Below are 17,186 nucleotides of genomic sequence, written 5' to 3'. Positions count from 1 at the left end.
TGGTTGTACTTGCCCCGTCATTTTGACGGGCTATACACTATTAGTTTTATAGATATGCCATATTTTTACAGCTGACATTGCAGTTGTTCAAAAGGTTTTTAACCAAATATTTAACTTTCTTCACATTTTAATTTTATCATATCATTTTGTAACTAATTTCTTTTATATAACTATAATAAGATATACCATATAGAAAAAGTTTAACTGTAGTCTTGAAAGTTAGATGTTTTATTCATTATTTCTTTGTTTGATTCTTTTGAAAATTATTGTTTCAGTATCTGTCCATTTAATATTATTCCATGTCAAACATTTTCTTTTCACTTGTTCTTCTGGCATTATTATGCATCACTGCAACTATATGTTTCTCTCATTGTTTAAACATAAACAGTCTTTTCTGTCCTCAGCTCCAGTACCCTTCTCAGACCTTTTTTTAAGAATTTTAAAGCATACACTTGTTAATACTGTAACACTTTTAAATTTGTATTTTTATAACAAATGCAAAACAGACTAAATGATATAAATTGAGTAATAAGTATTTTTGTCTATTTCTATGTTGCACATGTTGAAGTTTCATGCAGTCAGGTATTTTTAAATATATTATTATCTTATATTTTATTCCACTTACATGTTGTTGTTTCTAGTTAGTATACTGTTCAGTCATGGCTCAACCCCTGCTGCATGAGACAGTTTGGTTTGACCAGGGTAAATATCTTGATGCTGAAAGATTGTGGCAAGAACAGCTGGTAAAAAAGCAAGCAGGTGGTATAGTATGTATCTATTATTGTTTGACCAATCATGTTATATAGTTGATTCTGTGAAATAATTTATATAGTAGCAATTGTATATGAAAGCTCTTTATTCTTTAAACATAACAGGAAGTTATGGCTTAGTTTTACTGTTGTTACATTGTTAAAAACTTATTTTTATTTCCTGTTTGGATGCTAGTAAACAATACAAAATCTGGGAAATCTTCAGATTTATTTGTTTGAAGAATATGAATTTTGTTTTTCATTATTATTGTTATTATATTTTACATGAATGCCTTTTTACCCACTTCTGTTTGTTGACTGAAGAATTTGTTGTTAGAATGATTTAGCTGTCATTTAATGTTGAAAAATATATTTGTTAATATGTTGTGCAAGAATTTTTAATCATAGTTCAGAATGAATATTTTTGTGATTAAATATGTGTTGCACTTAATGATTTCTAAGTAATGGACTTTTCACACAGCATATTGCCAACAAATAAAACTGATTGAATATGTATTGGCAAATAATAAAGCTTTGAAATAATTGGGACTTCTTGCATAGTGTATTTCAAAGCTTGACAGCATCATTAGGCTGTAGTAGTCAGTTCCAAATTATGGTTAACACTAACAGTTAAATATTGGTATCTGATATTTTAAAAAACAACTGTAGCTTACACATAGCTTTGTTTTGTGATAATCCTTGGCTTTGGTCACTTTTATTTATAGTATCTAATCCTTAACACTATTGGTTTTTCTTATTCAGATCTAATAATTAAATCTTCAGGAATTATGCTTTTGGTGGCCACACATGTAATGAAAATTTGGAAATATCAATTCCAAATGTCTTTATGGTTACAGTTATATTTAATTGGATGGTCCTTCAGTTTTTCTGAAGATGAAAAAATCACAGGCCACTGCAATGTTACTCATTGTATACCAAATTAGATTTGTATAACTAATTAATATCACTAGAAATGTCAACTTGATTTGTTACTACCATGGTATTATGTGCTATGTAATCTATATGAAGGCAAAAAGAAACTGAACAACAAGAATACTGCATTGTTTCTTTACAAATTTTTTTTTTATTGTTAATTTGATATTTCATGTGTAATTTTTTTAAAGCACATAATTGAAAATAGTTCTTAGTTTTTTTAATTTTGGAAAACAGTTGCAGTTGGTTAACATGCTAGTCTTGCACCCATTTCCTTTTGTCAGGAAAAGCCAGCTATGAAAAACTTGCTGGGCAAGCAAGCTCCACAAAGCTCTCTTGTTGATGAAATCGCCCGAGCTCGCCAACACATAAAAAATTCCCTGATCTCAGTGAGTAACAACTCTTTGGGACTGTTGTCCTGCATAAACTAATGAATGTGTACAGTGGTGTTATATTTGGTTTTGCTTTGCATGTATGCTCTGTATATGATTTATTTTGTTTTTTCAACCAACTAAAAAAAAAGCTTTAATAATTTCTTTCAAATATATCTTCTTAATGTTTTCTGTCTCTAGATAGGTGTGAAATACTAAATCTCTCTTGTTTACTGTAAAAGAACTGTACATCTTCTTTTTTATGTCTTTGAAACTATTTAATTACAAACAAAATTAACATTGCTTTGAACCATGTTTTTTAGATGTAGTAAGGTTGAATCAATATATTAAGAGTCTAGGTACGTTTTTTTTAGATATAAATAATCATCAGAGATTTCGTATAGGTGGGTAAATTCTTCTTTTGGTTAGTAGAAGTTATTGTAACAAACAGTCTTGCTCTCACAGGTAATTATATTTGTTGCCCCCAAAAAATTCATGTGCAGATCATTTGTATTGTTGTTAGAATGATTTAGCTGTCACGTCCTCCTAGAAAAATATGAATTTTGTTTGCCATCATTATATTTGATAATGCATTCTTCTCCACTTTTACATAAATTTGCTCTTATCAGAAAGTTATTAATTATAGCAATATTTGCATATTAGATGCACAACAGTGTATATTTGTGTTGGCATACAAAGAGTTTAGTGGTGTGAATAGTTAGAAATATATATGAAATAACTAGGTTAGGGGTGACCCTGGAAGTGGTTGCATCGATTCAACGTAAGTAGCTGTTTAATACTGCTATCGGTTTGGCTAGGTAGAAAGTAAATTACTAGGTGAATATTTAGAAAACAATTTGTTTTATTAATCCCTTTATGAAAGTAAATAATTAAACTTTTTTTTTTTATCATTCAAATATCAATACACTTACATTAGTAGACTTAATAGATCTTTACTGGTTCTGTTAATAGTTATACAATAAAATATTCAGTGAATTGAGTTTAAGAAAAAAAAAGAGCAAACGATGTGCCACTACTCTTCAGTAGTCATTTGTGTATGATCTGAATAATTTAAAAACTTGCCATAGTGACTTCTTCACTTATTATCTCTAATATTTAAAATAAAAGCTTGGATGTTCATTGCATTTCTTCCAAAACCAGAAGGGGGAAAAGTTGTATAATATCAAGGAACTTCTTTGAAAACTTTTAGGATAATTGATTTCAGAGGCATTGCTATGTACTTAAAAGGTTCAGATATCTGGCCCATAGGCATCGAAATTTTGGTGTTTCTATATGATATTGATCATGGTTTTCTATTCCAACTTTTCAAGACACCAACTGGGGATTCTGGACATTTTCAAATAGAATCAGGGCACAGACTCTGTGTGACAGTGCCTAAAGATGTGTCCAATTGATTTTATTTTTTTATTTAATAAAATAATATAATATTATTAACTTATGCAAAAATACATGTATAAATGTGACCAATTCATGAATTTCAGTTTGTTTTTAAAAGCATGAAAAAGCTTTGCTTTTTAAGAGGTAATAATGTTTCTTTACTTAAACACACTAGCCATATTGTTTTGTGCTTCTCAGGTTTAATTGATATAATTATTTTTTCTCTACTTATGTTTTACTAAACTCAAAGATTTTATACATTTAGGGTGATACTGGTGCCTTGGGTGGATGTAACCTTCATGACATCTCAGAGGTAGCTTCACGAATTCAGCATTTGGAATTAGAAAATACAAACCTTAAAAATGGTAAGTTGCTGAAACCTCTAAACTTTGTTCTAAAATTCCTGTATATTGCAAAACTGATTTTTTCTACTTCCTCTGTTATTCAAGAATATTGTGGTAGCATTAGTTTTTGAGGTCATTGGTGCTAAGTATGGGGAAGTTTTTACTGGTGTTCAAACATATGGAGTTTTATCATTTCACCATTTAAATTGCAAGTGGAAACGGTATTTATTTTGATACGATTTTTCCTCTTATAATAAGTTTTCTAGGATCGATCTACTTTAAAAATAATTGTAATTCATCCAAGTTTACTATACTTTTGAACCTAGCTTTTTCCCCTAATACTATGCAAAGTAATAAAATGTTGAAGTACAAGACAGTGTAATATTAAAATGGATATAAAGTTGCTATATTATATAAATATACTTTATCCATATGTGACTGAAATATTCTTCCAACTATTAAACGCTACTACTAAAAGATAGAAACTCTAAATTTCCTTTAGCAGGTATCAAACTATCACTTTGCAGTTTTCTGTAGAACAAAGGTTTTAAATTCATATCTCAAAACATTCAACTGGTAACAGAAGCAAACCAGGTAACATGTATATTTTATTTTCGTGGAGTGGAATGCTTTTGTGGTTTCATCAGTATTTTACAATCAGCTAAAAAAGTGCTTTACATAACATTTTTTTGCTAAAACTTAACCAGCAGTTTCAAAAATAAGAAGTTCAACTTCCTTATTTTATGTAAAATAATTACATGGTTAAACACAATTCTGATACCTTGTCGGAGGTGTGTACTGATCAATTAATTGAATATAATCAACTATCAAATACCACTAATCACCCAGCTTTAGCTTTGTGTAGTTTCATGATTACGTAGTGGTTAAAAGATTAGTCAAAATGGTCAAGCCCAATTGTATAGATTTAATATGTTTATGTAAAATTCAATAATCCAGTTTTCCATGTATTGTCTTTTGGGTAAGCTTATTACCCAACTGTGATATGAAGCAATTACACCAATCCCAAATTTCTCAAATTAGGTTGATTTCTGTTTATCTTTTTTAATTAAAGCCTTTGACTACTAAGACCTTTAATTGTTAATATAAAGTAAAACTCTGGATACATTTTTAACTATTAAATGCACGTACCAGTCATACTTGGTTTTGTTACATATTATTTATAATTAAAGCAAACTGCAACATATAATAATGAACAGGGGGGATGTGTAGCTTTTGTAAGGTCTTTACCTTTACATTACAGCTAATGTTAATTGTATTACTTCACATGCTAAAAACAAAAAGTGCATAAAATGCCCCTTAAGCAATGTTCTCTCTAATTTTTTTCAATTCATGTGCACCAGTATCAAGACAATGTGCAGATGTATGCTACCAGTTTTTATTTTTTTTATTTTATTTATATATATATATATATATTTAGGGGCTGGGTATTTTTAGATCATAAAGCCACTTTGCAATGCCACCAGTTAGTTATTTGGGCTTTAGGCCTATTGACTGCCAGGGTTATTAAGGCTCTCAGCATGTTGAGACTCCTCACCATTATTGAGGATGTGTGTGGTTGGAATAATAAATTATGCGGCACTTGATTGGTTGTTGTGAGGCCGTGCAGCTTAGAGGGAACACTGCCCTTAAGGGGTGGTAAATAGCTAAAATGTTCATTACTAATGACGTTTAGCATGCAGACCTACATTCTCCCAGTTATCCTGACTTTTCACACTCCTGTGAAAATTCAGAAATCTAGAATTTTGAAGCCCATTTCAACTTTTAGTAGCGTAACTTTGTAACGTAGTTTTTAGTTTTCTAAAATATAAACTGACATGCATATTGTTTGTTAAATACCTTTTCCATTTTTATGTATTTGTTTTCTCTCTCCACAGCTGTTGCCAACCTGACAAATTTAGTTTCAAAGTTAGGTGCTAGAGTTAGTGCACTTGAAAATAAAAAACCAGAAACAGCCAGTACTGAAACAGATAAGGTTTGTTCACACATTGTTTTTCAACTTGAAAAGTCTTTCTGTAGTTGCATTATTACTATATTATTAGTGTTTTAGATACAGTTTTTGCTTTAAGTTCAAGAGTTCATTGGTTTGTTTGAAATGGTGATATTTTTATTAAAGTATTTGGAAGCACTTTTATTTTTTTTAAGTTAGTTGTGGTTGGTAGTAGTAATTTTCATAATTCAAATAGGGTTAACTAGTAACCTGTTTTAAATGTTTAACAATAATACTTTTAATAATACTGATAGTAGCAATTTGCATAATTTAAATAGGATTAACTAGTGACCTGTTTTAAATGTTTAACAATAATACTTTTAATAATACTGATAGTAGTAATTTGCATAATTTAAATAGAATTAATAAGTGACCTGTTTTAAATGTTTAACAATAATACTTTTTGTTTTCAGTCACAACCTCCAAAAGCTACAGTTGAAAATGATGATGACATTGATTTATTTGGTTCTGATGAAGAGGTTAGCAAGTGCAACTGATAATTACTTTATTGTTAAAATTTAGTTATATTGTAATATCTCGGCATTACAAGTATTTCATGTTGAAGTAAATAAGTCAGGGAAATAATTCTTAAACATGAACAAATAGGCTCACAACACATGGAAAACATGCTACAGAGAACTCAGAGACTACGTGACCAATAGATTGGTTTTGCTTCTAACCTTTGATTTATTGATGGCAACAAAAGACTGCTTTTTCGTTATTCCACTGTCAGTAAAGTTCACTAACTGAACGAAATTTTGATCTGATAATAAAACACAATATTAAAACCCTTTCAAAGCACTTCTGGAACTACAAAGTAATTTTAGTTTCCTTAACCCCTGGTGGCCAAGCAATAGGTCTGAAGGCTCTTAACACTAAAAACAGAGTTTTGATACTTCTAGTTGGTACAGCACATATACATCTTATAGCGTTGTCCTTAACAACAAACAAACAAACAGTTTTCTTGTGATTTAAGGATACGGAATAAAGTTAGTAATGCTCTGTTGCTTGTTATGTTTAGTGTGTTCAAGTTTGTGATGAGTAATCTTTGTTTGAAGGAATGTTATTTAGAAATAATAAACATGATCAAACAATTCATAATGTACTTTAATTAGGTTAAAATAATTTTAACTTGATATGATTTATTTTTGTGTCATATGATTGCTCAGGTGCAGTCAGATAATCTCCATTTATGTTACATTGTCTTCAAACCATAACATTTTCAGATTGGGCTTACAAACATTAATATTGCCCATTAAGCGAGCAGCCTTTAAAAGAGGTACTTATATCTTTGTAAGCAATTTTAGTAGTTTTTAAATGATTTACTCCAAAAGAAATAATAATTACAAATACAGCAATTAAAAGTCCTTAAATCACCCTGGCTGTTGCATCCATCAAGCTTTGATTAATGATGTCTCTGACATCATGATCGTTACTTTTACTTCAAGGCATCCCACTACTAGTTTCATGTGTATAATTTCACGACGTGTGCGGATTGTATTATTTCAAACATGTTATTAACAAAGCAATGAAACGGGAAGATATATTGACAGCACATGATGAACATAATCTAATTATTAATTGAAAGCAACTGATAAAAATGTAGTGTCAACATTAGATGCTGTAATATTAGCTGTTTTAAGATGCATTGTAAAGCAGGTTGTTTTGCTTTTCATTTTACATTGGTCAACCTTAAATTAATGTTACTCGCAGCAAGTAAACATACATGGGCCACACTTGCATCTAGCCTTAGCTTTGTAACTCAAATATAATTTGTGGTACTCCATTATCAGAATGATGGTGTCTTTGCCACGTTAAGTGAAAACTCAACAACTGACAATATACTGATTTCATAACAACGGGGATTCTTGCTGGTCACGGAAATGCCTGCTCTCCTAGAGCAGTGTTACAGTTAGCATAAGTGTAACCTGTTTTACATGATTCATCGCACGATGACTTTGGTCTTACAGACTAATATAGTATGATTGTATGGCAGAACACAGTTGAATTATCTTGCATGCTACTGCTGTGTTATACTTTATTGAGTAAACAAATGTGATGTTCCACATGCAGTTGCATCTTAAAGGAAGCTAAAAAATAAGGTGGTGTATAACTAAGGACCATTATTATTTAGGCATAAGTAACTATAAGTAATTTAATTGCCAGGTCTTGAGAAAGGCATACAATAAAACAAAAAAGTTATATGATAATCTGCTACTTTGATAGAGTTGTGTGTGTTCATTATATTTTACATGTTAATTTAATATGTTTTTAACTTATTTATTTAAACCAACCTGAATTGTTCATTTATACATTAATTTTGTAGTTTGTTTAGTTGTATTAGTTGTTGTGTACCAATTGTATTTCAGTTTCGTTGTCAGCTGATGTTAATTTGTTTGTTATGGTGTGTGTTTTCCAAGTCCATAGTTTATTCAATTGTTTTTATGAAATCTGCATCCATCTGAAACGTGCTTAACTGTGTTCTGTTTATGTAGTGTAGATTGTAATTTGCTGTAGTGCACTAGACTCTATTTTTATGTGCTTTATGGTTTTGTAGGAAGATCAGGAGGCTAAAATGCTTCGAGAAAAAAGGCTTGAAGAATATGCAGCCAAAAAAGCCAAAAGTAAGCTACTGAATATTGATTTGTAACATGAATAGAAAAAAGTTATTTATAGTTGTTTTTTTTGTATTTCACATTGAAGTATTCTTTTCAGATCCAATTTCAAGAAGTAAATTTCATTCTAAAACTAAAGAGTATTACATAATCAAAGTTAGTTCAGCTGCAAGACAGAACTAGTTTAAAAACAAATAAAATACAAATGTAAGGAGGAATAAAAAATGAGAATAATGTTGGAAAACAAAAGAGGAAATAAAGCTTAGGATATCTGGAAATATCTTCGCTATGTGTATTGGTTTGTGAAATTGTTTTGCATAAACTAATAGGGGATCTCGATATTTCGTACAACTTCAAGAATGTCATGTAATTATTTAAAGTGTAATATAAAAAATCAAAATACCTGCAAGAAAGTGATAAAAATATTATACTGTTACTGTAAAATATATTTGTATTTAAAGTGTCTAATTAGTTAGATTTAAAGTGTAGTACTCAACTACTGTTACAGAGTCAGGTGCAATCACCTCTCCAGTACATCTTAAAAACCTCCAAACTCTGTCATTTATTGTGGCAGTAGTAGTTCTATGCACCCAAGACCATTAGAACAGACTCTTCATGGTGTGAGGTGTGGAGAATGACCCACAACCAATGGCCATTACTGTTTCAGGACAGGTTCAAGTGTGCCCCAATACCATCAGATGTTATTTTCATAACATAAGCTACAAGTGGCTAGATGGAAATCACTCCTTACTCCAGATAATATCATACATCAATGCAATGGGCATCTTAAGTGCTATCAGACTACCCTGCAGTTTGGAACACTATTTTCTTTTTATGAGTCCCAATTTTCAGCATAAACCACTGTAAGATATTAAAAATTGTTTAGTGTAGGTATTATTAATTAATTTATCTTGGGAATGAATATTTCGTGATTTAGTTTTTTCATAACAAAGAGAGTTAAAAGCAATTATTAAAGGCGATAGTTATGATAAGTTTGGTTACGTAATTTGGTAACATGATGTTTATAATTCATTGATGTTGAGGTTATCGAATATCATGTGCAATCCATTGATGTCTAGGATATAAAGATTTCTAAAAGGCCTAAGTGATAGATGTATAAATAGCAGCAAGCAGACAAAAAAAGAGCAGAAGAGAGTAAAGTCATGGGAAGGAAAAGTTCTGTCAGAGAAAAGTTAAATGCAAAAAAAAAGTTAATTGTTGTGGGAGTGAAAGGCCTAACAGTTGATATGTTGGAGTGAGATTAACAATTTCGTAAGAGATAAGGAGAATAAATGTTTATAATTCATTGATGTTGAGGTTATCGAACATCATTTGTAATCCATTGATGTCAAGGATGTAGAGATTTCCAAAAGGCCTAAGTGATAAGATGTATAAATAGCAGCAAGCAGACAAAAAAAGAGCAGAAGAGAATAAAGTCATTGGAAGGAAAAGTTTGATCAGAGAAAAGGTAAATGCAAAAAAAAAGTTAATCGTCATGGGAGTGAAAGGCCTAACGGTTGATATGTTAGAGTGAGATTAACAATTTCATAAGAGATAAGGAGAATAAGTTGTCTCGTCAAAGGGTGTTCTAAAGTAATTGAACCAGCCTTAGTGGACATTGACAAAAACGCAGCCAATTCTTGGAAATATGAAAAAGGAGCAGATGCTTTTTGAAGTACAGGATACAACCAGGGTAACTGAACAGCAACGTAAGTGAACTATACACAGATAGTCTAGCAATAGAAATAGAGAGAAATAGTTCGGCTTGTCAACTGAATTCTAAAGCAATTGAGTAGGCCTAAGTGAACTTTTGACAAGAAGAAGAAGAGAACTATATAGTATTTAAAATATATCTATGACCTCCATAGTGTAAGGAATTTTTGTACATACATTTAACTTGTTGTGAATAAATATATATTATTTTGAAAACAAGTGGAGTGCATGCTGTTCATTTATTTTTTTAAATTTATCACCAACAAGTTAGACACCTACTGCAGAAGAATCCTTAGCCCAACACACCCATATATTTATTTATTTAATATATACTAAAAAAAAACGTTTCCTGACAACTATACACAGTAGATGCACCTGGGTTCAGCAACTATCCACCCAGGATATGAATTTTTTCTATTTTGAATATTGTAAAGGGCAGGTTCACTATTGAATATATTAATGGTAATTTGTTTTACCATTTGTTTCTTGTTGGTTTATTTAATAAAATATCTTTCTTTCTGGAATGGTTATCTATTTTCTTACTGTAGACTGTGTAGATATGGCCTAATTGACCAGTTATATTAATAACTTAACAAAAATTATGGCATTAGGTTTAATACATTTCTTTGCTTTATGAAATTTTTCTCATAATTACAGAAAACCCAGTTATTGCAAAATCTAGTGTAGTCCTTGATGTGAAACCATGGGATGATGAAACTGATCTAAAACTTATGGAGAAACAAGTTCGTGAAATAACGACTGATGGCCTTCTTTGGGGAGCAGGTGAGAGTAATATTTTAACTAAGTAAGAATGAATGATCATGTGTTGAGCATATTCTTTATTATTTATTGTATCAGTAGTATGTATGTGTGTGGTGCTGGCACCAGCACCAAAATGTAAAGCATAGAAAATTAGTATTAGGTATATTACATCTTTACACACTAAATCCTTAATCCAGTCCCTTAAGGGATTTTCAAGAATTAGAAAAGTGTATAATGATCATAATATTCCAACCACACCATCTTTATCATATCCATTGTGGACGACATGTTTTGCACAATTCAGAGCTCTTCAGGCTGGCCGAGATACAACAAACACAACAGTGATCAGAACACTGTTTATGCAAGTCATTTGATACAATAACAGTTGTTATGGAATGTTCACCTTTTACAAGCTGATGAAGAATGATTACAGTTATACTTCTCATAAGAGTTTCTAATTCTTGAAGATCCTTAAGAAACTGGATTAAGAATGTAGAGGTTAAAAAATGCAATAGGTCTAATACTAATGTCTTATAACAAGTATAATTGTAATCTTTCTTCGTCAGCTTGTAAAAGATGAACACTCCATAACAACTGTTGTTGTATCCCAGCTGGCCTAAAGACCTCTAGATTGAGTGAAACATGTCGTCAGTAATGGATATGACAAATATAATGTGGTTTGAATACTATTATTATACAATCTTCTAATTCTTGAAAATCCATTAGGGATAGATTAAGAACGTAGTTTTTAAAAATGTAATAGTCCTAATACTAATTTCTCATGACAAGTATAATTCTTTTTTTCTTGTTTCACAAAACAACTACAACTTTGCATTTTTTTTTTCTATACAAGAGAAAACTTGGTTTTTCTACTGAACATGGAGGAGAGCATTGGTTTCTTACCAAATGAGATTGACATAAATTGTAGTTCAACTTAACATACAAGAAAAATGGGATTTCTTACCATATGAGAGAAATAATTTTCATCCTTTTATTTATTGCAGCACGTTCTGTTCCTTTGGCTTATGGAATTCATAAGCTCCAGATATCTTGTGTTGTGGAGGATGAGAAAGTCAGTATTGATTGGCTTCAAGAGAAAATTGAAGAACTTGATGAACTGGTAGGTTTACTGCAGTCCTATGTAAGAACTCTTGACATCACAAATAAATCCGTAATCGAAGTACCACTCTTATGTTGTGTTTTGGTTTTTCTTTACTGTCGTCAGTAATGTTAGTTTATTTTCTTGTAATGATGTATTTACTTTTTTTCATCACACATTATTGATTTTACTAATTGTCTGGAGACTAAGTTATAACTCATTTTTTGTATATACAGACAGTTTAGTTAAAAGGTCTTAATTTTAAAAAAACTTCTTTTTTTTATAGTCACACAACAGGAAGATAAGATTGCATTAAGATACAGTAAGATAGACACAAATCTTATATAGCCCGGTATGAAATAGTATATTGGAGCTGTCTCCATGATGCAGCCAGTTAAAAATAATTTGTAGAAAGAAAAAATTATATGGTGTGATACAAATACAGCCTGGTTATGTGTGTTTTTTTTTTAACATCTTTGGTTGCTCTTCAGAATTAGTTAATTAATCAGTAAAATTAAACACTTTTAATATTGAAACTAAGTTTAAATTAAAACCCTAAAAGAATGAATGAATAAATAGAAACTAGGATTAATATGAATGTAATTAAATATCCACCTACAGTGTATATCTGCTAAATAGAATAGAAAAATATTCCAAAAGAGTAATATATATTTTGGAAAACATGGAGAAAATTTTGCTTTCAAGAGAAAAGATAACCTCCATCAAAGTTAGTAATAGTCTAACTGTAACTTTTCTTAACATGAAATAATTTTATAGTGGTATTTGTTTTTTTGTGAATTTAATTTGTTAACCTAATTTTAATAAGTGTTGACTTTAATGTAGTTTTTTCTTTAAGTAAATTATGCTCTAAGGAGACTTAATAGTTTGTCTTAATTAAATATCTTTAATTTCTTTTTTTCTCCAGGTTCAAAGTGTGGATATAGCTTCATTCAACAAACTCTAATCATCAGTTGTTATTGAATTAGTGGAAACTAACATGAAGTCATTAAAATGATTTGAGAGAAATTATGCGTTCTCTATTAATTGCTCCATCGATGTTTGATACTTTTGTTAATTAACTTACCACAAGAGTTTGAATTGGAAACTATTTTTTGAAGTCACTTAGCGGTAACTTGTATGAAGATACTTTCACTAATTTCTACTGTATTTTATAAAGCTTTTTTCTTGATGTCTCACAGCTTTCAAATAAATTTCATTCATCATTCTAATGAATATGTTAATGTGTAGAATATCAGAATTCAGACAGCAAATATAGTTTAATTTCAAAATAAAATACAGTAGCTTGATAAGACTAAAGCCATTTAAAAAACTGCATCTTTTTATTTACTCAGGCATAATAACATTTTGTTGATCAGCTGGAAAATGAATGTATGGACTTGTAGAAATAACAAAGAAAAAATTAACCTCAAGAAAACATTTCCCCCCAGTTTGCCTTGTGGTTAGAATGCTTGACTCTCAATCTATGAGTTATGGGATCAAAACCTATCACCAGTCAATCCCACTATTAATTTGTAAATAATTAGTAATGGGTTATGTTGACTAGCTGTCTTCTATCACTTCAAACTTGAGAATTTCTATTGCAGACTGCCCTTGAGTAGCTTTGTGCAAAAACTGAACACCACTACCACCTCCAGTGCTTATATTATTGGATTTGTTTTTTAACCTCTCATTGAATAGAAATAAACAACCTGATTCATGCTAATTTTCTATGTGTTGTAAAGACACTGGTGTTGTGTGTTTCTGAATCTTTACTAAAAGTTTACCTTAACTGTTGATAATGGAGAACTGTTAGGAGTAATATTACTAGTTTTTGAAGTTTTGTTTGTTTTGTGTTTCATCCTTAATTTAAAGAGATAAAGAACTACATATTTTTCTTCATATGCTAATTTTTTTTAGGAAGAAATAAAAAAATCTTTGACCAATAAGAAATCTTTACCTTTTGGTTTCAATTTGTCAGCCTTGAAAAGCACTTTTCTGGCTTATTTAAAAAAGATAATCAAAGAACACTTAATTTACATTTAACTACATCTGAATACTTTATTTATGTGTAAAATAAAAATGGTTTTAAATCAAATATAAACTAGTAGTTATGTCATCGTTAAATTATTCAAATTAGTACTAACAAAGGTTCGAACCTTTGGAAGTAAAAATTTATTTTTTTGATGCAGCTTTAAAAAGCACTTTTCATGATTAGAGATTTTGTTTAATGAAACACTCAACTTGTGCAGTTGAAAAGCTATCTCTACACCCTTCTGTCTGAAAACTGTAAAGGGACAGAAAATTAAAAAATGATTCTTAGTCTTCTTGGACATGGTGGTTAGGGTACTCGACTCATAATTTGTGGGTCTCGGGTTTGAATCCTGTTATTGAAAATGTTCTTTCACCCATGTTACGATCAATCCCAGTATTTGTTGGTAAAGAATAAACGAAGGATTGGTGGTGGGTGGTGTTGACTAATTGTCTTCTTTCTAGAGTATGACTTCAAAATTAGAGACAACTAACGCAGATAGCTCTCGAGTAACTTTGCACGAAATTCAACAAACAAACAGTCTTATTGTGATGTAATATCGCATTAACTACAAATCAATAACATAAATTTCTCATCTTGTAAACGGAAAGAATTTTGGTTGAAATTTTAAAAAACCTCAGATAATTGACCTTTCTGAACATTAAATTCTATATTAGTAGAGAAACCACAAACTTGGTATTTCAGAGCTTATCTGTAAATATAATACTTTATTTTATAAATTATACGCAACGAAAACTAGATGTTACATAATGTACCTCAAGAGGTTAAATTTCAGTTACTTTGATATATGGAAATCGTATGTTTGAACTAGAAAACCTTTTTTTATGGGAAATGCATTATTCAACACGTCTTTGGACAACTCAGAAAGTCATAATAGCCTGAGTACGTGGAACCCTAGTGAGGAAATGGTAACTTTTGATATACACTTACAATTGGAAGATTAACGATCAATCACTGAATATTTGAATTATAAAGAAAAGTCACAAAGAAGCATCCTGGATATACAAAGTGGTCCAAAATTGTCTTTCCCATTTTAAACTTGATAATTAAAGAAATACAACCATGCAGTTTTCAAAATATTGTAGCCCAACTCGAACGGTTATATTTGCAAGGTTGTATTTCTTTGGTTATTTAATTTTTAAATTTAAAATAGGAAAGATAAATTTTGGACCACCCTCTATATAAATAATCCTTGGTAAAGCTAAGATAATAGTAATAGTCCACGCTTTTTGTAACCATTGCTCTATATCAACAAAATTTAGAACAAAACTTGAGTTCATTTTTGATTAGACAAAATAAATTGGATAATGTTTTGTATTTTGAGTTTCTTGAGATAATTAAAACTAGGTTAATATAATTAAGTGTTATTCAAAGGTAAGATTCTTGAAAATACCAGATAACTGCCATTCGAAAGACTTAACCTTCGGTAACATTTAAACAAATGCAGTTTATAAAATAAATGTGAAGCTAAATTTATTATTCGATCTGTCACTGAGTTATAGCGGTTTCGGGGAATTCTACGCCTCGTCAGTAACCCTGTCCAGTGTTACTGATAAAGGATGGAATTCCTCGAAACCAACATAACTCGGAGACGAGTGGTAAATCGAATGATTAATTGGGCTTCACATTTATATTTTAGTGTTTTAAACAGCGTTTCTGGTTGAATAATTCACAAGAATAAATAAAATTGCTGCATATTCTTGATAATAATAATTCAGTTATGTCAAAACTTAATCACGTAAATAAATTAAATAATAGAAAACGTGACATTTTTAGTCGTTAAAATATCTTAAAACTACCACTTTTTTGTAAATCAATTTTGTTCAATGAAAAGGGAGATGTTTAACTCGATGGTTTCTACATATGACATTTATTGCCATGACAGTGGCCATTTTGTCAAGTTTAGTGGTAGATGAAAGGTATCGGGTGTTGTTCTCTTCTTTTTAGCTTAAACTGGCGTGCGTAAAAGTCTAACAGAAGAGAAATTGGTTATGGTATACAGTTAACTCGGTGGCAGACACAGGTGGTGTTCGAAGGGTTCGTCGAATCATCTTAAAGAATTCATTGTGTCATATGGTTTTGTAATATAAGGGTTATAATCAGTAAAAATAATGGCATCGGTTATTTTTGTTCTACATTCAGATAGTAAAAGACGGTATTGTTCACTTTAAAATGCCTGCATAAATGTTAGACCAGTCACTTCTAGTTGTATGTTTCCGGTATTCAGATTTATTAATAAAGTGCACTATAACTGACTGAGCGCGAAGAAAAACCTAGGCTATTCTACATGTAGCGTATCTGATATTGTGAGAACCCACCCCATCTTCGTCTGTGACACTCAACTTTTTTAAATACGTTAAAACCAATCCTGTAGAATTAGTCCACTGAAAAAATCTTGAATCTAAATTGATTGACCACTCTAACTCCTTGTTAATCAAGTTGCTAATTGTCATAGTTCAATCCTGTTGTTGACTAACTTTCTTACTGTAGATATCAGTGGAAAATTATGTTAACACCAAATAGTTCTGTATTCAGGTAAACTGTGTAGAGGATTGACAGTATCTGGAGACTACTCCTCCATATTTTTTACTTGGGGAATGACCTTTTCATGTAAAAATGATATATTTATTAACTTTGGTTGTTTTCGTAATTGGCAAATTATATCATGGCAATAGCTTTTTTGTTGAGTTTTGTGGGATAGGAAACACGTTTAGTGGACTTTCATGTTCTTGAAATTGATTATGGTATGTAGTTAATTTATTGGTACTCATATTACTTATTGTCGTGGGTCACTCTTACTCGTTGTCATGGATTAATCGTACTCGCTATCATGAGTCAATCTTACTCATTATCATGGGTCAATCCTCTTTTCTGTTAAGATCTTTAACAGAATATGTCAGTGGAGAACTATACTGTTTAACATCAAGTAAAATACTCTATGTCTAGGTTTGGTAGCATCTGGAGTTTATGCCCTCCATATTTTTATTTGTGGAATGAGTAGTGAGGTACTTAAGGAGAGATGATGCAATTCTGTTATTGTTGTTTTTGTATTTAGGCTAAGGTCTTCAGATATCTGCAACTTATTACTGACTTGCGATGAAGAATCATTGACTGATACTGGTGAAATAATATGTTCAGTTTAAA

At 30.6% G+C, this 17,186-nt stretch overlaps 1 protein-coding gene across 2 annotated transcripts in view; it reads left to right on the top strand.

Annotated features, from left to right (window-relative positions):
* The window catches only part of LOC106463544 (probable elongation factor 1-delta), a 16,777-nt gene extending 3,556 nt beyond the window's left edge, over positions 1 to 13,221 (top strand). For both annotated transcript variants that reach the window (XM_013923589.2, XM_022391084.1), the window contains exons 2-10: positions 642 to 767; positions 1,967 to 2,071; positions 3,717 to 3,816; positions 5,691 to 5,788; positions 6,217 to 6,282; positions 8,361 to 8,427; positions 10,789 to 10,914; positions 11,898 to 12,013; positions 12,918 to 13,221. In XM_013923589.2, coding sequence (XP_013779043.1) covers positions 660 to 767; positions 1,967 to 2,071; positions 3,717 to 3,816; positions 5,691 to 5,788; positions 6,217 to 6,282; positions 8,361 to 8,427; positions 10,789 to 10,914; positions 11,898 to 12,013; positions 12,918 to 12,956 — 825 coding nt within the window. In that variant the 5' untranslated portion in view covers positions 642 to 659 and the 3' untranslated portion in view covers positions 12,957 to 13,221. The remainder of the gene's footprint in view (positions 1 to 641; positions 768 to 1,966; positions 2,072 to 3,716; positions 3,817 to 5,690; positions 5,789 to 6,216; positions 6,283 to 8,360; positions 8,428 to 10,788; positions 10,915 to 11,897; positions 12,014 to 12,917) is intronic.
* Positions 13,222 to 17,186: the final 3,965 nt, after the last annotated feature.

Source organism: Limulus polyphemus, unplaced genomic scaffold, assembly GCF_000517525.1.
Source record: "Limulus polyphemus unplaced genomic scaffold, Limulus_polyphemus-2.1.2 Scaffold1434, whole genome shotgun sequence".
NCBI classification, from domain to species: domain Eukaryota; kingdom Metazoa; phylum Arthropoda; class Merostomata; order Xiphosura; family Limulidae; genus Limulus; species Limulus polyphemus.
The sequence above is the reverse complement of the archived record's forward strand: the minus strand, read 5'-3'. Positions and strand labels throughout refer to the sequence as shown.